Consider the following 21,856-nt stretch of genomic DNA (forward strand, 5'->3'; position numbering starts at 1 on the left):
CCTCTTTAAAATATTATGAGCAATTAGTGGGCTCAGTGGATTGAGAGTCAGGCCTAGAGATAGGAGGTCCTGGGTTCAAATATGATCTCAAGATACTTCCTAGTTATTGCCTATCCCTTACCACTCACTCTTCTGCCTTAGAACCAATATACAGTATTGATTCTAGGATGGACAGTAAAAAAAAAAATAATGGTTCAGTTTGGGTTCTTTATTCTTAATTTGTGTCAGCATATGGAAATGAAAAACCTGTGATGAAGTAAAAATAGATTGTTATTCAATTAATGACTTCTTGATTTTTCTCATTTTTATACATAATAATTGACCTAGATTGTTATATGATTATTTGACAGGAGGGAAGAAAGAGAAAGTAAAGAAATAGACTCAGGGAAGAGTTGATAATACCAAAGTCACTGAAAACTGGCCTACAAATCACAACTTGGAAAAGCATTACTGTAACTCCCACTCTGACTGACAATTAAAACAATAGGGAAAAAAGAGGGACTATTCAATGTCTTTCAAGAGAGAGAATAACAAAATTATGTTTATTACATAAGATAACAAAAAGGAAAACAGAGCTTTTACAATTTTCTCATATTGCTACTCATTTGTGGAAGCATAGACTTAAGAGGATCACTTTACATCAAGTGAAAAGGAATTTCAGTTAGCATGTTTATTCATTCTGTAGCTTCTTTCCAGAATTACTTACAGGGTGAATGGAACTCAATGAGCAATGGGACTGGCTGAGAAAGAGTCTGTCTTTTGTGGATATCAATCTCTAACTATCAGAGCAAATTGTATTCTTTTTGGATTTGCTGAAACATTCTGAGAGGAAGGAAGAGACATTAATTAGGATTTTCCTCCAATAACAGATTTTTTTGCTTAAAGAAAACCTTTTCAGTTGTGCTCCTTAGGTACTATATATTAAATAATTTTGAGGAAGCTGGAATTTTTCTGAAGAATGATATATAATAATAAAAAATTATTTTGGAAAATGATTTCATTATTTGTTCTCTGCTATGCTTCCCCCATCAGGAATGATACGATCAGATCATTTTAGACAATGGGGAAGGAAATCTCTGCATTACTTACTTTCTAGGTAAATTGCTTCACTCCTATTTAAGGCACAAAACTCTTGTGAAGTTCTATAATTGTGAGCCCTGTTCACCAACTACAACCCTTAGTATTAATATTTAAAATAATTAACTTGGACCTTACTTTGTAAAGGAAGATGAAAAAAAAATACCTAAAGAAAAAGAATGTGAAGGGTAAGGGCAAATGTATTTGGCTTTCCTAAGAAATGAGGAAGGACAAAGAGTATTATAGCCCACAATCATAATTGCCAGTATGCTTTCTTCTCAGGAAATATACAGGGAATCAAGATAATTAATAATCTAAACTACACAACTAATGAAAGTGTTATTTGCTCACAGTGGACAAGGTGCTTTTAATAAGGCTGGTTTAAGTATGCTGGAATTCATTTTCCTGATTTCCATCTGTATTTCCTAATGAAAAGCTGCTGAATTTTAATAAGATCTATATTGGTTCTTAAATTTTCCAAAGAGTTAAAATCCCAGTCTTGGGAGGAAGTATGAATTAATGGTGGGGGTTGGGGAGAGTGAGAGGAATTTGTAGGAGGAATAAGTAAAGGTGATAAGAGGTTTGAAAGTATTCAGGCCCTGTCTTTACTTCATCTTTTTTCCTGTATCTCCCAGTCTTGCCTTTGTAATCCATTCTCAGTTTTCTGATCTGGTCTAGCCCTCACATTCCTAATCTATACAAGGAGGCAATTCTGCCACACACACACACACACAAAAATGTGCATAAATGCACTTTCAATCACCAGATTGAATGACTGAAGGGCTGTGATAATTCTCAGTTCTCTTTATAAAGACCCATTTTTTATCTTCAAAAAGGCAAAGCTATAAAATACTGCTTCTATTAGTACATTTAATTATATATATGATTGATAAAAATGTTTGCTTTTTATTGAAAAACTGGATGGAAAACACATTGAGATTAATTAAATAGTTGACAAAGAGAGGGAAGTTTTAAAATATCAACTATTTATTGTACTATGTTATCATATTATAGATATATTTGAATATAAAATAGGTCATGACAAAGTAAACATTTTCCTTTTAGGGAAAAACCACCTTAATAACTAATCCATATATTTTCAAAAGTTCTCTTGGCATGTTGCTTTCAAAAATAGGGTGACATATGGTACTCTCAAGGATTCACTTAAATAAACAGATCATCAATAGTAGTTTATAACTATACATAGACAGGCTATATTTTTCTCCTTTTCAGTGTCTTCTATAAGTCAACTTGTTCTTAGCTTAGCAGTACAGGTATGGGGAGTACTTGTTGGCCACCGAAGTAAGTTTGGATTCAGTTTCGGCTGGTGTTGTGGAGGGAGTCCACAATGATTTTATTGTACTCTGAAATCTGTTTAGTCACATTCTTCATAACTGGCCGATAATCACTCTCTTGACTCTTAGTTGCAATGACTGATTAAGAGAGTTAAGGGAGAAAAAGACAATCACCAGTAAAAATCTTAATTTCATTATGGTCATTTCCATCTATTCAAAACAGAACTATGGATGCTATGAAAAAACCAGAAATGATATTTTTTAAATACTTTGTTATTTTAATAGAGTAGCTTACACAATAAAAAGAAGTAAACAAAACATTATCAGCTTACCTAACCAGAATAGAACAAGCCTTTCTTCTCTTTAATAGTTTAATGGATTTCAATACCAACTTTTTTTCACTATATTAACAACAGGTTTTGCTTTGGTAAGTAATAGAATACTAACTTTAGCTGTTTTTTTATATCAATGATGTTTTTAAATTAAGCAGTATTACTGGGAATGGTGCCACTGCATATTTTTTTTTCCACTGAGAATGGAAATGCTGCCTTTCAATAAATTCAGCAATTCTTTAGGTGGCATAAACCTGTTCTATTATGTATAGCAGTGGTTCTCAAAGGATCCTCAGTGGTAGAACCCTTTAAACAAAACTTTGGTGAACCTTTGTAGTAAAAGTATCTAAAATTAGTCTCCAGTGCATATTGTCAAACAGCATTAGGCTGATTTTAAAAAGCCAAAAAACTTGAGTCTTTCAAGTTTCCTTGCAACACAGTTTAAGAACAAACTGGCATAGAGCCTAGAGCCACAAGAAATTATATACCTCATGTGTAACTGCAGCTGCCCATTTCAATGATGGGATCTGCAGAGAGAAGGAAACAGTAACACTCATGCCAAGAAAAGAAGTTGGGAGACAGGTTCTGTTTCTACTCCTCTCCAGGAAGTTCTCCTGTGATTCCTAATTCCAATATAACAGTATGGATGGAAGAGAATAGCAAAGGGTAAAGGAAGGCGCTGCCTAAATAGGGACAATCTCACTGGAGACTGGCAGAAACAGATTAAGGCATTTATACCTTTAAGTTGAGTTTGAAAACTGAATTGCTCGAGTGTTATTTAGCCTTCACTTTAATGACATCACCAAACACTGGCATGCCATAGAAAGTGGTGTTTTCTGGCACTAAAAATGGGCATTTGTAACTGTTCCTCAGTCCTTTCCCTACCCCACTAGAATGCTCTGCCCTATGATAGTGCCTATCTTGACTAATTCCAGCTCTGAGTAGAGACTCAGACTTCTCCCTTCTCCCTGGGTTTGCCCCTCTTCCATGCCTTCCTTGTTCCTTGCCAGAAATAATGGAGGCGGTGATGGCAGCTCTGCCCAGGACACTTCACAATGCTCTGAATCAGAAGTAGCAGCATCCTGTAGTATGTGGTTTCACTGGAGAGCTGTGACTGAAACCTAAGAAAAATCACCTGGGCAAGTTTATTGGTAGCTTTTTAAAGGATACATTCTTTCATCACAAAGTTATTTTGCTCATGATGTTGCCATTTCCTTTCCAAATTTGTAAGCTGAAAACAAAAAGAAAAGTGTTAGCAAGTTCCCAAACTCAACAAATATACACCCTTTATAAGAATAAGGGGGGGGGAAATCCTCAATTTTAAATCTTATCAAGTCCTGGCAGGCAATTAAGCTGATATGGCCATAATAAACACAAAAGAAATTTAGAAAGGAATAAATAGAAAATAAATTTACAAATATATAATTGGTCTCTAAAACAGCTTTTATTTCATTTGTTTTAAAAAAAAAGGGCATTTATAACAATGAACATGTAAACTGATAGATCCTTATGATTTAATATCTCTCATTTCTAAAACAAGAAGCAATTCAAGCAGATATACATAGAATAGAGGTTGAGCATTTTTCAGTGCAAGGAACACTAGATATAAGTTGAGATATGGTTCTAGTCTCATTTTGAATATTAAATAACTGTTACTTTAGGCAAAGTACTTCATATTTCTGGGTCTCAGTTTCCTTGCTTGTAAAATCAGGGTTAGACTAAGGATCAGGACTTGGAACAAAAAGGGATTTTAGAGATCATTTCATCTATGCCCTCTTACATGAGAAAAGATCTCAGAAAGTAAAGTGAGAAGCCCAAAGTTACCTAGTTAAATTGATCTGTAAAGTACATTGCTAGCACTTTAATGCTGTGTTTCGTCAGATTCCAAATATCACTTTTAGAATTTGTGAGGTCTAACACTACAGACAATACTATACATCCTAACACTGTCCAAGAGTTTAGCTCTGTAGGAGAAACTTCCTTATTTCCAGAGCTGAGTTTCCTGACTGAAGCCAGAAGCTGTGATAAGAACAGAGCTGCAGGGAGAAGATTATAAGAGGGCTGGAGAAATGTTGGCATTGTTTCAATAATTTCAGCATCAACAGGAAACTAATGTGGATATTATATTGATGGCTGCTTCCTCAGAAGACAATTTGACTGGTATAGTATTAAACTTTAAAAAAAAATCTATTGAATGAATCAGGCTTTTCCTTTATGAGACATATAAAATATTCTTTTAGACAAATTATGGAGTAAAAAAATGCTTAATATTTAAATTTAAATTTACTTTAAAATTTTTTTAAAAATCAACTTTATTTCCTTAAAAAATAAAGAAATGAAAAAGACTTGGGCCGCCCTCTCTCACTCTGTCTGGAAGTGCTCTTCCTTAGGCAACCCCACCCCATGCTTCCCTACATCCCCAGCTTCTGGTTGCAGCACTTATAGACATGCACCACCACACCCTGCAAACACTTTCATTTTGAAAGATATCCCTCCCCTCAACCTAATGGAAAGCCAGTTCAAGATGGTGAAGTGACAGGAGTAGTTTTGTCCAGCATACCTCTTCTACAACAATCTAGAAAACATACAAGACCAAATTCTGATTCAGGAAAGTAAAAACAAGTCACAGAGTAAATTTTTTTTTCAGCCTAGGGTAGCTTAGGAAGACAAAAAGAGAAATCTAGGGAGACTGAGTTTGGAGCTGGCCAGGAGTATAGTATAGCAGTAGGAGAAGCAGCAGCAGTTGGGATAGAAAGCATTCCAGTGGCCAAGGACTAAAAAGGAACTGAGACACAGCAGTAAAGCAGGAAGCCCTGAATTAGAATGAGATCCTAGAGGATCTCTGAACTGCTCTGGCCACTCTATCACCAATTACCTAGTTCTAGATCACAGATCCAAGGTTGATAGGAGTGATTATGAATGAGAGAGGGACCTACTTGAATACTAAGCAAGGAATAAATTATGAAACTTAGCTATGTGGCTCTAAGCCCAAGAGCGGAACAGTGACTCAATTTTAACCTTTAGCCTGGCATATAAGGCTGCAATGGAATAACCAGGGCAAGAGACCAAGACCAAAAGGGAGCCAGCAGTTCAGTTACTCTGAACCTGGTGAACCTTTCAGTGGGCTAACAGTCACAGAATCTAGAAATCTATTGCAATCCAATTATGCAGAATTCAACACACCCAACTCACAGAGCTCAGACCAGGAAGGCTGTGAACAGAACTCTCCTTGGATCACAACACTTTGAAAGCAATGAAAACTTCTAAGACTATGGACTAAGCTAGTAAAAGTAACAGAAGGAGATAAAAGGATAGAAGCTCAGGCTATAAATATACCTCCTAGAAGTGAGCAAAGCTTAACACTAAAACAAATCAAAGTCAGGAAGCAGGCTAGAAGAACAAGCAAACAAATATAAAGAGCTACTTTGGTGGTAGGGAAGCTCAAGACTCAAATTCAGAAGACTATAACTTGAAAGCACCTATAAACAAAAACTCAGATTAGATACAAACTCTATAAAAATTTCTAGGAGAGTTAAAGAGGGAGCTAAAAATGATTTAAAAATCAAATGAGAGCTATGAAAAGAATATTAAGAGCCTGATAAAAGAAACACAAAATGGAAACTCCTTAACTGTTATCACTAAAACCCAGAGGTCCTAGTTCAAGGAGAAAATATTGACAGTCAGGATCACACAAGGTTTAGTAGTCCCAGTATGCAGGAAAAGATGACTTGGAATGATCTCTAGAAGGCCAAAGCTCAGAATTACAGTAAAAAATAACCTCCTCAGCAAAACTGAATATATAAACTTACAGGGGGGGAAACCGAATACTTAATGAAATAGAGGGCTGAAAAGACCAGAACTAAATAGAAATTTTCAAACATAAGATTCAAGAAAAGCCTAAAGACTTATAAATATACATGAGAAATCAAGGGCACCTAAATGACACAATGGATAAAATGCAGAGCCTTGAGTCAGGAAGATTCATCTTCCTGAGTTCTAATCTGGCCTCAGACACTTACTATTGTATAAATGGAGATTTTGAACCTTAGACTTCATTCCCTAGAAGTTCATGGTATTTCCCAGAATTCCCTATAATCTTTCCTATGTCTCCACATTGGCGAGATCACATTATTGGTGTTTAATTGGCAGTAACACCTCCCACGTCCTCTTTCTCTCAGATGATGCAGCAAGAATAGTGGTAAGCTAAACTTGGGGATTTTAAATGGGCTAATCATCCATGGGCACATCGTTCTTATTTTGTATTCTCTTTATTCTTTGATTTCTAATGATCATTTAATAAAATCCCTTAAATTATAATTTTTTCATTATTGAGTTTTTAATTTTTACATGATCTGTGTGACCCTAGACAAGTCATTTGACCCTATTTATTACCATTCTTTGTCTTTAGAGTCAGATCTTTGGGGAAGGAAAGACTTGAAAACCAAGCAAGAGCTAGGAAAAAAAACACAAAATGTAAAATCAATAATTTTGATTACATCAAATTAAAAAAGTTTTGTACAAACAAAACTAATGCATCCAAAATTAGAAGGGAAGCAACATATTGGGAAACAATCTTCATTAAAAATGTCTGACAAAGGTCTAATTACTCAAATTTATAAAGAGCTAAACCAGTTGTACAAAAAATCAAGTCATTCTCCAATTGAAAAATGGGCAAGAGACATGAATAAGCAATTTTCAGTTAAAGAAATCAAAACTACTAATAGCCACATGAAAAAGTGTTCTAAATCTCTTATAATCAGAGAAACGCAAATCAAAACAACTCTGACGTATCACCTCACACCTAGCAGATCGGCTAACATGACAGCAAAGGAAAATAATGAATGCTGGAGGGGATGTGGCAAAGTAGGGACATTAATTCATTGCTGGTGGAGTTGTGAACTGATCCAACCATTCTGGAGGGCAATTTGGAACTACGCCCAAAGGGTGCTAAAAGACGGTCTGCCCTTTCCTCCAGCCAAAACCCTGCTGGGTTTGTACCCCAAAGAGATAATAAGGAAAAAAACATGTACAAAAATATTCAAAGCTGCGCTCTTTGTGGTGGCAAAAAATCGGAAAATGAGGGGATGCCCTTCAATTGGGGAATGGCTGAACAAATTGTGGTATATGTTGGTGATGGAATACTATTGTGCTCAAATGAATAATAAAGTAGAGGAATTCCATGGGGACTGGAACAACGTCCAGGAATTGAAGAGTGAGAGGAGCAGAACCAGGAAAACATTGTACACAGAGACTGATACACTGTGGTACAATCTAATGTAATAGATTTCTCCATTAGTGGCAATGCAATGACCCTGAACAACTCGGAGGAACCTACAAGAAAAACCACTATCCACATCCAGAGTAAACATGGGTAGAAGGCATATGGTTGGGGATGTAGATTCTAAATGAATATCTTAGTGTAAACAACAACATGGAAATAGGTTCTGATCAAGGACACAAGTAATACCCAATGAAATTGCACATTGTCTGTGGGAAGAGTGGGTGGAGGGGAGAGAGGGAAATAATGTGATTATTGTAACCAAGGAATAATGTTCTAAATTGACTAAATAAATTTATTCAAATGGGGAAAAAAATGAGCTGAAAAAGAAAATGGCAAACCACTTCAAGTATCTTTGCCAAGAAAATTCCAAATGGGATCATAAAAAGCCAGACATGGCTGAAATATCAAACAAAAACAATGAAAAGTAAGAAATCATAAAGGACTATACAAAGTTTAAGTGTAGAGTTAAAATAAGGGGTTGTAACAATCTATTATGCTTTAACTGAAGTAAAAAAAGGCAGGAATCATCATTTTGATCTCATACATAGCAAGAACAAAAACTGACCTAATTAAAAAGTTAAAAAGGGAGACAACAAATACTGAAAACACACATCAAGTGATTCAAGCAATAAACTTTAAATTCTTGAAGGAAAAGTCAATAAGTTACAAAAAGTAACAGTAAAATTATAATGGGGGGAATCTCAGTTTATCCCTCTTAGACCTAGATAAATAATATAAACAAGAAAGAAGCTAAGGAAATGAACTGAATTATAGAAAACTTTGTTATGACAGATCTCTGGAGACCACTAAATGGGAAAAGAAAAAGTATATATATATTTCTTAGTGAGGCAGGCACTTTACCTTCACAAAGACAGATCACATATTAAGGCATAAAAATTATATGAACAAAAGTAGAAAAGTAGAAATATTAAGTAAATCTTTTAAATTGTACTCAATAAAGGACCTTTGAAGCATAGATTAAAAATCAATCAAAAACTAAATAATTTAATTCTAAAGAATTGGTATGTCAAATCAAATCATGGAAACAATGATTTCATTAAAGATAATGATAAAAATAAGACAACATAACAGAATTTGTGGGATGCAGTCAAAACAGCACTTAGGGGGAAATTGTGCCTCTAAATGTTTATATAAATAAAGAAAAAGAGTAGATCAAATAATTGGGCATGTACTTAAAAAATTAGAAAATCAACAAATTAAAAAATGCTAATTAAATAATACCCTAGAATGCCTTAACATAAAAGGAAAGAATAACAAAAATGAAAATAAAAAAAGACAAACCAAATAAACTACTAAATAAAACTAGGAGCTGTTTTTTTAAAATAAGCTAGATTAAAATTAGCTAATCAGATTTTTCAAAGAAAACAAAATTACCAATATCAGAAATAAGTGACTTTATAATCAATGAAGATGAGATAAAAGCAATTATTTGGATTTTTGTCCAACTATATGCCAATAAAACTGATAATCTAAATGAAATAGATGAATATACAGAAAGCAAAATAGGAAGTAGAATACTTAACATAACTCTTAGAAATTGAATAAGCCATTAATGGGCTGTCCAAGAAAAATACTGTAGAACCAGATGCATTTAGAGAATTGTATCAGACATTTAAAAAAACAATTCCAATACTACATAGATGATGTGAAAAAAATAGGTAAAGAAGTACTACACCAAATTCTTTCTACAATACAAATATGGTTGATACCTAAATCAGGAATGGCAAAAACAAAGAAAACAAACTATAGACCAATTTTCCTAATGAATATTGATGTAAATTTTTTAAAGTAAAATATTACCAAAGAGATTACAGTAATTTATCACAAAGATCATACATTATGATGAGGACAGACATACCAGAAATGGAGGGCTGATTCAATAATAGGAAAACTATAATCATAAGTGACCACTTCAACACGAAAATCATGTTTATTTTAATAGATGCAGAAAAACCTTTCAACAAAATACTATACTCATTCCTGTTTAAAACACTAAAAAGGGGGGCAGTTGGGTAGCTCAGTAGATGGAGAACCAGGCCTAGAGACAGGAGGTCCTAGGTTCAAATCTGGCCTCAGAAACTTCCTAGCTGTGTGACCCTGGGCAAGTCACTTAAACCCCATTGCCTAGCCCTTACCACTCTTCTGCCTTGGAACCAATACACAGTATTGATTCCAAGATGGAAGTTAAGGGTTTAAAAAAAAAAACAAAACTCTAGAAAGCACAGAAATAAAAGGAATTTATTGCTTCTTGTTTCTCTGTGAGGGAGGATATCAATCAACTGAGGAATGGCTAAACAAATTATAGTATATGAGTACAATGGAATATTAATATACTGTGAGAAATGATGAAAGGGATGGTTTTAGAAAAACCTAGGAAGATTTGTATCAAATGATGAAAAATGAAATGAGCAGAACCAGGAGAACAATTTATGCAGTAACAGCAATATTTTAGAAGGCAGCTGGGTGGTTCAGTGAATTGAGAGTCAGGCCCAGAGATGGGAGGTCCTGGGTTCAAATCTTACCTCAGATACTTTCTAGCTGTGTCACTTAACCCCCATTGCCTATCCTTTACTGCTCTTCTGCCTTAGAACCAATACACAGTAGTGATTCTAAGATGGAAGGTAAGAGTTTTTAAAAAATAGCAATATTTTAAAGATAATCAAATGTGAAAGAGTAACTGTTCAATACAGTGGCCCATCACAAATACAAAGGATTCACGATAAAATACGCTTTCCAACTCTAGACAGAGAAATGGACTCAATGCAGTTTGAAATATTTTCTGTTTCTTTTCTTATGCTTTTAAAAAACACATGGCTAAAGTGGAAATTTGTTTTGTATAACTATACATATTTGTAATGACTTATTTACTTCTCAATAGGGAGAAAGCTGGGAAAAGGAAGGTAAGTATTTGGAATTTAAAATAAAGAGTATACAAACAAATAGTTTCAGCCAAAGAAAAAAGTAAAGAATGTAGGCACAGAGAAAGTTCAGCAATGCATAGGTGACATTGAAGAAACTAGTTTAGTTGGAAGGGAAAATTCTTGAAGAGTTGTAAGGAAAATGGACTGGCAAAATGGAGTTAATGGATAGAAAACCCTGAATTAGAAAACTGTGGGTTTGTTTGTTTTTTTAAATGAAACAAGCAACAGAGCCAGCATAAAATTTTAAAGCAATGGAATATTATGATAAATAGAATGAGTTAAGAAGCTTAATTTGTTAAATGAAAAGCCAATTATTATTCCAAACCTATTGCTAACATGGCGATAGGGAATTGTGAATAGGGTTTGTAGGATGTCAATGTGGGGAAGAGAGGAAGTAAACAATTAAAAGACTATTTTGTATGATGTGCTGGGAAGAACACAGAATTTAGGTTGGATACCATCCCTATTCTCACAAAGCTTACATTCTGGAAAAGAGAGAAAACATATACTCAAATAACTAAGATATGCAAAAATATATGCTTTTCTTATAGGGCTGTAGAAAAGTATGTATTGTTTTGGAGCCAAGATTCTGGAGTGAGAGAGAAGCAAGAAAGACTCAGGTTATACATTAACTTTCAAACTCCATCCCATTTAAAAATTAAATCCTAAAACTTTTTTCCTTCTTACCTGAGAATGAGTCTCATTTTCTTGCAGTTGAGTCTTTAATGTCTCATACTCGCAATTTAGTTTCTCCATTACTTTCTTATATGTATTTCTGCGTTTTGATAATGCTGTTCTTGCTTTGTGGAGTTTCTAGGAAAAAACCGCACAATATTGAAGATATCAAATGAAGAATATAATAAAGACTAACAACATTTAATTAAACACAATAGAGAATATAAAGGTGTAGTTATCTAAATTTTGGCTGCACCACTGCCTATCACCTATGAGGAGGAGGAGTCAAGAATACCCTAGGTCCTACCCTAACACATATTTTGCTGGTGACCAGGTTGGACTGGAACACTGCCTACTTGCCCAAAGTAGCAGGAGGGATAATAAAAGGGAAGTACCCCTGACCAACAATATTCCAACCAATGATCATTAAAGCTGATCTGCCACCCACTACTATCCCTATGGTGAGCAAATTTCCACATCTATTACTTCCTTTATCCATGTATTACTGGCTAGAAGCAACCTATCTCTACTTCCATTCTCTCATTCCTATTCACTCCAAATCTACACTCCTATCTCATTCTATGGTGAACAAATTTCCCTCATTCCTTGATCTTTTCCTCTCATGCTCCTCCCACCTCTTTGCTCTCACTGAGACCTGGCTTCCCTCAGCTGGCTCTGCTTTGCTGGCCAACCTCTCCAACACTGAAGGCATACTCCCAAAATAATGGTTCTATATGGGAAATTATAATATTTCTTGCTCTCTACTGCCACTTCCAGACTTCTTCTTTGCTGATATCATTCAGGACTTTATCTTTCCTTGAAATTCTATTTCCCTTTCAAATCATAGTGGCTATTTTGTACTGGCTCCCAAGTTATTTTCCTTCCCTTCTCAAGGTATTTAGCACTCCTCACTGCCTTTTCCTTCTCCAAACCACATTCTTATTGGTTCCTTCAAACTCACTAAGTCTGCAATTCATCAATCTCCTAAAGCTCATGACTTACTACTAAAGTCCACCTTAGCACAGAGGGAACGTTATTTATTCCTTGCATCTTACATTAACCACAAGTGTTCTGCTTTCTTAATAAAAAACATGTCTCTATCATATAAAAATCCTATCTTTCTCTTATTCCCTATTCCACATGACTTTTAAATCTATTCTTTATCCTCATTTTTATTTACAGTCTTTCTAATTCTCAGTATTTTTTTTTGTGCTATTACCTCTGCTCTGATTTTCTATCTTTCTAATCTAGAACTTAAAGGTTAGCTAGTTCAACTCCAGATTTTCCTCTACTCTTGAATCTCTTGCTTTTTCATCCTGATGAAGCATTCCTTTGGATTATTTACTCCTCCACTAAACGCACTCACTCACTACTTGATGGAATTCTAACAAGTGGCCATCCTGGTGAGTGGCTGAAGTATAATGGAAATTGGAGTCATAGTTATTTGGCAGTTCAAGGTACTGTAACGATTAGTAGTTAGAGGAGGCATCCTCATGGTTTCTTAAATTTATAAATTCACCCCTTTTGTCTTATTTACTGCCTACCTGTCTCTTGCCAAACCTCTACCCTGAGCTGAAGGAAGTGACACTGGATAAGTTTCTATTGTTCAATTTCAACTGGGCCTTCTTTAGAACAAGCCAATCTTTTTTTTTTTTAACATTCCCTATTTAATTTCTCATAATAGCTTTTTCAAAATGTTTTCTTCTCTCCTCAAGCCCTTCATATCTCCCCTTTCTACCCTCTTTCCTCCAACTCATCTTTTAGTTTACTTAGAAAACCAAAATCTGACACTCATTCTGACATGAGCTACCTATTCATTTTTTATCTTAAACCCCCCTGACATCATTCCCCACTCCTGGTCTCTTAAATAAGGTTTTCCCTCTTATGTCCTTGTTTCATTCCCTCCTATTTTCTCTAGTAGATTACAACACCAATTATCCTCTCTCTATCCCCGTCTTCAATCTCTCTTTATTGGTTCCTCTGCTATTGAGTTTAAACATAACTGTCTCTTAGACACTTAAAAAGGAAAGATACAAAAAAAAATTAGAACAGAAAATAGCATGAACAATTAAAAAAAATGAACACCCCCCCCCCGTGCCCCCCTCCCCAAAACTAAACTAAAGAGAAGAGAGGATAAAGCTCAGAATGGGACACAAACCAGCAAGGAAGATTTTCAAAGTCCCAAGTTAAATCTGAAATATATATATATATATATATATATATATATATATATATATATATATATATATGTACACAAATATACACACATATACACATATCAATACACATACTCATACACACATATAAAACAAAAAAATGTACCCTACAGCATGTGGAGACATTTCATACCGAGTTTAATACAAATTTCTCCTTAAAATTTTTTTGTTTTTCTTTGTATAGGAAAATGTTGTATATTGATATTTTTCAGATTTTCAATAATAAAAAAGGAATTTTCTTTTTAAGAAGCCCATGCTAACTACTTAAAATCTCCAAGCTATATGGATCAAAAGCTTTCAAAATAAAGACACCTATTTAGTAAAAGTTTCTATCAATAAAAGAAAGAGCATATAAGTAAACTGGACATACAACAACAACAGTAACAGGTTTAGAAAAAAATACATTAAAAAGCTCCCAATTAAATACCCAAATACAAATCCTAAAAATTAAAGAGATGAAAAAATCAAAAGTAAAAAAAGAAACCCACCATTGAACTAAAAATACAAGCAGGAGACAGTTTTATTGAGGGAAAAAAAACCCAACGCTAATTTTTTTTTTAAAGGGAAACCTAATAAACAGTATCAAACAAAAAGGGAGAATTCACAAGCAACAAAGATGAAATGAAAGCAATTATTAGAAGCTGTTTTGTCCAAGCAAATGTCAATAAACCTGATAATCTAAATAAAATGGATGGATATTTTTAAAAAATACAAACATGGGAGCAGCTGGTGCCTCAGAGGATTGAGAGTCAGACCTAGATGGGAGCTGGGTTCAAATCTGGCCTCAGACACTTCCCAGCTGTGTGACCCTGGGCAAATCACTTAACCCCCACTGCCTAGCCCTTACTACTCTTCTGCCTTGGAACCAATACACAGTATTGACTCCAAGAGGGAAGGTATGGGTTTATTAAAAAAAATAAAAATACAAATAACTCATATTAACAGAAGAGAAAATAGAATATTCAAATAACCCTATCTTAGAAAAAGAAATTGAAGAAGCCAGATGGATTTAAAAGTGAGTTTTGTTGAACATTTAAAAAAACATTAATTCCAATAATACAAAAACTGTTTGAAAAAAGAAGTAAAGAGGAGCCTGCTGCCAAATTCCATCTATGATACAAATATGGTTTTGATACAGAAGTCAGAGGAAGCCAAAGGTGAGAAAGAATGCTATAGTTGAATACTGATGCAAAAATTTTAGATAAAATACTAGCAAGGAGTTACATTAAACATTATAAAGATCATACATTTGACCAGATGGGATTTATACCAGAAATGCAGGGCTGGTTCAATTATCAGGGAAATTATAAGCAATATAACTGACCATATCAATGACAAAAAAAACAAAAATCATATGATTATTTCAATAAATAAAAAGCTTTTGTCAAAATATACTTGTTTTTTATTAAAAACACTAGAAAGCATGGGAATCAATGGAGTTTTTCTTAAAATGATAAGTAATATCTTTCTAAAACCAAAAGCATGCATTGTCTGTAATGGATAAACTAGAATCCTTTCCAGTTAGATCAGGGTTTGAAGAAAGGAAGTCAATTATCACCATTATTATTCAGAATTGTACTAGAAATGCTAGCTATAGCCATAAGCCAAGAAAAAGAAATTAAAGAAATAAGAAAAAGCAAAAAGGAAAAAGAACTCACTTTTTGCAGATGATGATAGTTTAGAGAACCGTAAACAGTTGACTAAAAAAAAAACTAGTTGAAACAATTAGAAGAATAAGATAAGGATAGGCATCTATATTATACTGCTTTAAAGTTTGCAAAATACTCTACATACATTATCCCACATGATTCTTACAACAGGAAGCCTTTACACATATCTCCTTTAATGCTTTCTTTCTGAGTAATTTCTTTTTAAGTACTTTCTTTCTGAGATTGCTTCCAATTTATTCTCTATAAATCTTATTTGTATATAGTAATTTTCATGTTATTTCCTCAGTTAGAATGCCTTGAGGACTAGGCCTATTTTTCTTTCTTTTATTCCTAGCACTTATTACAGTAACTGGCATACAGTAAGCTTTTTTTTTTTTTAACCTGTACCTTCCATCTTGGAATCAATACTGTGTATTGGTTCCAAGGCAGAAGAGTGGTAAGGGCTAGGCAATGGGGGTCAAGTGACTTGCCCAGGGTCACACAGCTAGGAAGTGGCTGAGGCCAGATTTGAACCTAGGACCTCCTTTCTCTAGATCTGGCTCTCAATTCACTGAGCTACCCAGCTTCCCCCACATAGTAAGCTTTTAATAAATTTTTGTTAACTGATCAATATCCCATCTGAGATAGATATTGCCATTATCTTCATTTTATAGAAGAGGAAACCAAGGGTAGAAAAAGTCAAATGCCTTGCCTGGGAACACACAAGTAGAAAATACCTCTCTTTTCTGTGACTACTGAACAAGTCTTTTTTTCAGTGCTTATATTTTAGTAGTTTTAATCTCAGAGCAGACACAGTTACTCTGGACTCTAGTTTTACTTTTTAGCATCCAATCTAATTTCTTAATATTTCAGATAATTTTCAGAACTATTTTACATTTTAATGTTTTATATACTAATGCTATTAAAATTCCCCCAATGTTTATTAGTATTTCTTCTAAAAACTATTCAAATGTGGCAATTTGAATACAAAGTAATATTTTAAAAATAATAAAAAGTGCTGGCACACATTTCTATTTGACCTAAATCATTCATTACTTCTCCTGGTCAAATTCTAAGTTAAAATTCTTTCTGAAAAATACTTATTTACAATATATTACTTAATTCTGAAATGCCATTTTTCTCTTCTGAATATATATTTTTCTACCATATCTAAATATGCCTACCTGAAATTGTCAACTATAATGTATTAGAAAAAATTATGTATACTGCTTCTCTTTTAATTTTTAGATTCATTTTGACATTTGGAGTGATTTCTGAACTCTAACATAGAAGCAAAGAATATTTTAAAAACAACCTTTCAAGTAATATATTAAATTATTATGAACTGAAAGACAGGCTAGAAAGAGAAAAGCCTTGGGACTCAAAGCACCTGGATTCAGATTCTGACTGTTACTTTTCTGGAGCCACCCTCCTCTCTGGACATTAGTCTAAAAAGAAATAACATCCTGTGCTTGAAAGTTTGCAAAGCAATTTAAATATATTATCTAAGTTGAGCCTCAAAGCAACTTTGTGAGACAATTTCCTCATTATCAAAGTAAAGGCATTAGATTATGTGCTTTCTCAAGGTCCTTTACAGCTTTAAATTTACAATTGTATGAAAATGATTTACAGCAATTCATCCTATAATATATGTAATATATGTTAGATGATCTAAAAAGGAACACTGATAGCTAAATAATAAACAATAAAACTGTTGCCACGTTACCTTTTTCTTTTCTTCACCTGATGACTTCAAAGCTGGCAAATCACTGTACGTTTCCAGATCTTTTGTCATTTGCTGAATTTTAGTTTTTAGAGAAGTTTGCTCTTCAGTCATCTTACTTTCCAGGAGTTCCATTTTCTGTAAATCCAACTGGAGACGCTGACTATCTGGAACAAAGAAGGCCAGGTCCAGGATCAATGAGAACTTACATTTCCTTCATGGAATCTAGTCATCTCTACTTTCTTATCTCATACAGTGCAAAGATAAAATGGGTTTACAGACATGTGAGGTATTAGATGCTACATAAATCTGATGTGATATTGTTATCCACTATTTGAAAAGCTCATTGTTTCTAGCTTTAGCAAGTGCTAAATAATTTTATTAAAAATTATAGCTCAAAGTTATATAGTACTTTAAAGTCTGCAAAGAACTTCTCACATTGAATCTCAATTTGTCTTCAATAATAACTCTGTGAGGGGCAGCTGGGTAGCTCAGTGAATTGAGAGCCAGGCCTAGAGACTAGGTTCAAATCTGGCCTCAGACATTTCCCAGCTATTGTGACCCTGGGCAGGTCACTTAACCCCCATGGCCTAGCTCTTACCACTCTTCTGCTTTGGAACCAATGGTTCCAAGATGGAAGGTAAGGGTTTAAAAAAACAACAACTCTGTGAGCAATAGGTGCTATTATTATCCTCATTTTACAGATGAGGAAATTGAACCTGAGAGAAATGAAGTTACTTACCAAGGATTACACAGCTATTAAGTGTTTAAGGCAGGATTTGAACTCAAGTCTTTCTGACTCAAGGTTTCATATTATCCACTGTACCTCTTGTTTCAAATAAATGCTTTTTCTTCACAATATATCTTTTTTTACCATTGCTTTCTTTTTCTGTCAGTATGACAGGATGCAGTGTGGTATAGCAGAAAAAGAATCTTTGGAATCAAAAGACCTGAATTTAAAACCTGCTTCTTATAATTAACATGTATAATCATCAGCAAGTCACTTAATCTTGCTAAGCCACTGATTCCTTATCTGCAAACTGGACTGGTTGGTCTCAGATATCTCTTCTCTCTCTAGGTAGAAAATCCTATAATAATGGCAGTACAGAAATAAGTTGTGGTATTTCTTATTAGAGTAAATTTAAAAATTGGTGAGTAAATTTTTGAGACAATACAAACAACCAATACACTCTCCTAGCAGGATACAAAGAGTTCAGCAGAAAGTGGATTCAAGCTTAGAGCATGTGATAACTCATGGCTTCTGGCTGCTTAGAAATCTTTTTTTCTCCTGTTGAGGAGCACTTATGAAGTTCCTTTTAGCATAGTGTAGACTTCTTATTGTTGTCATGTAAAGTCCTAAAGCATATCTAGTTTGTCCTCAGTTTAAGGGATTGGAAGGAGAACTAGGCTGATTCTTTCTTAGGAGTTTAGTTGAAATGCTTTCCCCTCTTTTGTTAGGTAGGCATTGGAATCTCTCAGGTCTACACTGGTTCAATATTTCATATAGATGACCCAAGGGATATGTGACCAAGCTTCCTTAGCCAATCCAAACACAGTTCCTCTACAATATCATTCCAGGTGGTCAAGGGCTTTTCCACACTTAATTTAAAGCCTATGAATGATTAAGCAATCAATAAAGAAGTATTCTCACCTGATTAAGGAATCACACTTATGAGCACACTGACACACCAACGAATTCCATCCTTACATAATTTAAAACCCAAAATAAATACATGGTAATTCTGGGAGAGGTACCAATGAGGGGACGGGAAAGACCTCATGTAGGTAAGTGAAGATTATGCTGAGCTTTGTAGAAAAATAGATATTATAAGAGGCACAGGTAAGAAAGTTTCTCTTCAAGCTATGGGAGACACTGTCATGTGTGAAACATTACAATGTATGAAGATGAATAAAGGATAAGTCTGAAAAGAGAGATTGGATATTGTGAAGGATTTCAAATCCGAATACAATGGCTTATGTTTTATTCTAAGTGGCATGATGAAATCACTGAAGCTTTTGGAGAAAAATAGCATTCTCTCAACATAAGCTGTAGTTTAGGAATATCACTTTGTTAACTAAGTGAGAATGGAATGGAAAGGGGAAAGACTTGAAGGAGGAGCCTTTTGCAATATTGCAGGGGGCCCAATGAGGGCCGACTAAAGGTAGTGGTTGTATGAACAGAAAGATTAGAATGGATGTGAAAGTGGAATTGACAGGACTCGTCAACTGATTAGACATGCTATAAAACAGGGAACAGTCAAAAAGGACTCCTTGTTTTAAAACTTACTATAAGGATTTTGTTATCTTTAATAAAAAAAAAATGGGAAATTTGATGGTACCTGCACAAAAATTGGCCATATAACAGGGCATAAAAACCTCACAACCAAATGTAAAAAAGCAAAAATATAAATGCATCCTTTTCATATTATAATGCAACATTCAACAAAGGACAGCAGAAAAACTAAAAATTAATTGGAAACCAAGTAATCTTATTCCAAAGAATGTATGGGTCAAAAGAATGAATCATAGAAATAATCAACAATTTCATTAAAAAGGATGAGGAGGAGACGACATAGCAAAATTTATGAGATACAAACCTGTACTTTGGGAAAATTTATATCTCTAAATACTTACAACAGTAAAATAATGATCAATGAATTGGGCATTTAACTAAAAACCTTAAAAAAATAAATTCAAAATCCCCAAATTCAAAATCCTAAAAAATCAAAGGAATCATTAAAAATATTGAAAGAAAGCCACTGAACAAATAAATAAGACAAGGAGTTAGTTTTATGGGGAAAAAAAGATATACCATTGGCTCATTTGTTTTAAAAAAAAGAAAGAAGATAATAAAATTACTGATATCAAAAATGGAAAAAAAAGGTGAAATTACAACTAATGAAGAAATTAAAGCAATTATTGGAAGTCATTTTTCCTCAACTATATGCCAATAAATCTGATGATCTAAGTGAAACAGGTGAATATTTACAAAAATATAAACTATTCAGATAAAAAAAGATAAAACTTAATACTTAAACAATCCTATCACAGAAAAAGAAATTCACCAAAAATTGTCATTGAATTTCCCAAGAAAAAAGAACCACCCCAATTAGTTTTTCTCTAGAAAAAGGGAAAATAATTGGTTAGGATAGGGTAAAGTTTATCTTCCTTTAACAACAATTTCAATTAAAAGCAAAAAAAAGCTCCTCAAGGGAAAGAGACAGGAAGAGGATGCAGTCTAGTTCCTTCTGATATGCAATGGAAGCTGCAGAGTTTAGCAAGCAGTGTGTTCACAGTAGCAAAATCTGAGACCAAACTACGTTGACCCAGGGAAATGTTTCTGAGAAACTATGCTGTCAGCATATTTGTTTACCCCCTGGAGTTTCCTTTCTAAAAATATAAATAAAAGCTGTAGTTGATAGACAGCTTGCCCCTATTAATGCAATACACTGTTGAAGACTTGGAGAATCCCTCCTTCAGCCACAAGGGGATAATTTCTTATTAAGCTTGGGAAACACTCCAAAAATTGGAATGTAAAATCCATTATTATTCCCACCAAAATGGATGTTTATTAAAGACTTATATTATAAATAGGAGATTCAGAAAATTTCTAGAATACACACATTGAGTTAAAATTAATGCTGAAAAAAAGGATAATTGATTCATGGATGAAATGATATACTGAGAGTCAGTACCCACAGATGTAAACATAAATTTTAGTTACCCATTTTAGGAGTCACACAAACATTTCTAATTCTTTATAATTGGAAATGTCTGAATCTGCATTCAGACTCCAGCAGTTCTTTCTCTGGAATTACATAGTATTTTTCATTATAAATCTTTTGGATATACACTCTTTTTATTTAGATTCCTTATAAAGGCCCCAATAATGATAAAAGTTTTTAGAAGTTACATGTATCATTTTTCTATATAGAAAAGTAAACAGTTTAACCTCATTGTCTGTCTTGTGATTTCTCTTTCATGTTTACTTTTTTAGGCTTCTTGAGTCTTATATTTGAAAGTCAAATTTTCTATTCAACTCTGATCAGGAATGCTTGAAAATCCTCTATTTCATTAAATATCTGTTTTTGGGTTTTTTTTTTTCTCTGAAGAACTATACTTGGTTTTGCTGGGTTGGTTTATTCTTTTTTTTTTTTTTTAACTCTTACTTTCTAAGAATCAATGCTGTGTATTGGTTCCAAGGCAGAAGTGTGGTAAGGTTTAGGCAATGGGCATGAAGTGTCTTGCTCAGAATCACACAGCTAAGAAGTGTCTGAGGCCAGATTTAAACCTAGGATCTCCTGTCTCTAGGCCTGGCTCTCAATCCACACAGCTCTGAGCAACCCAGCTGCTCTATGAGTGGGTTATTCTTACTTATAATCTCAGATTTTTTTGCCTTCTGGAATATCAAATTCCAAGTTCTCCATTCTATTAATATGGTAGTTGCTCAATATTATGTGATCCTGACTGTGGCTCCATGATATCTAAATGTTTTGTTTTGTTTTTCCTGCCTACTCTAAGTATTTTTGCTTTGATCTGGGATCTCTGAAATTTGGCTATAATATTCCTGGGAGTTTTCATTTTGGGACCTCTTTCGGGTAGTGATTGGTAGATTTTTTCAATTTTTACTTTCATTCTAGATTTTTGGGCAGTTTCTTTGATTTCT

General features: G+C 34.0%; 1 protein-coding gene across 5 annotated transcripts in view; it reads right to left on the reverse strand.

Annotated features, from left to right (window-relative positions):
- Positions 1 to 513: 513 nt before the first annotated feature.
- Positions 514 to 21,856, reverse strand: part of IFT74 (intraflagellar transport 74) — a 159,785-nt gene continuing 138,442 nt past the window's right edge. For all 5 annotated transcript variants that reach the window (XM_007498087.3, XM_056806644.1, XM_016423836.2 and 2 more), the window contains 4 exons: positions 17,194 to 17,357; positions 11,615 to 11,740; positions 3,875 to 3,935; positions 514 to 2,510 (listed from right to left, as the gene is read on the reverse strand). In XM_007498087.3, the coding sequence (XP_007498149.1) occupies positions 2,392 to 2,510; positions 3,875 to 3,935; positions 11,615 to 11,740; positions 17,194 to 17,357 (470 nt within the window). In that variant the 3' untranslated portion in view covers positions 514 to 2,391. The remainder of the gene's footprint in view (positions 2,511 to 3,874; positions 3,936 to 11,614; positions 11,741 to 17,193; positions 17,358 to 21,856) is intronic.

The sequence above is a fragment of the Monodelphis domestica genome, chromosome 7 (genome assembly GCF_027887165.1).
Source record: "Monodelphis domestica isolate mMonDom1 chromosome 7, mMonDom1.pri, whole genome shotgun sequence".
In the NCBI taxonomy this organism is placed as follows: domain Eukaryota; kingdom Metazoa; phylum Chordata; class Mammalia; order Didelphimorphia; family Didelphidae; genus Monodelphis; species Monodelphis domestica.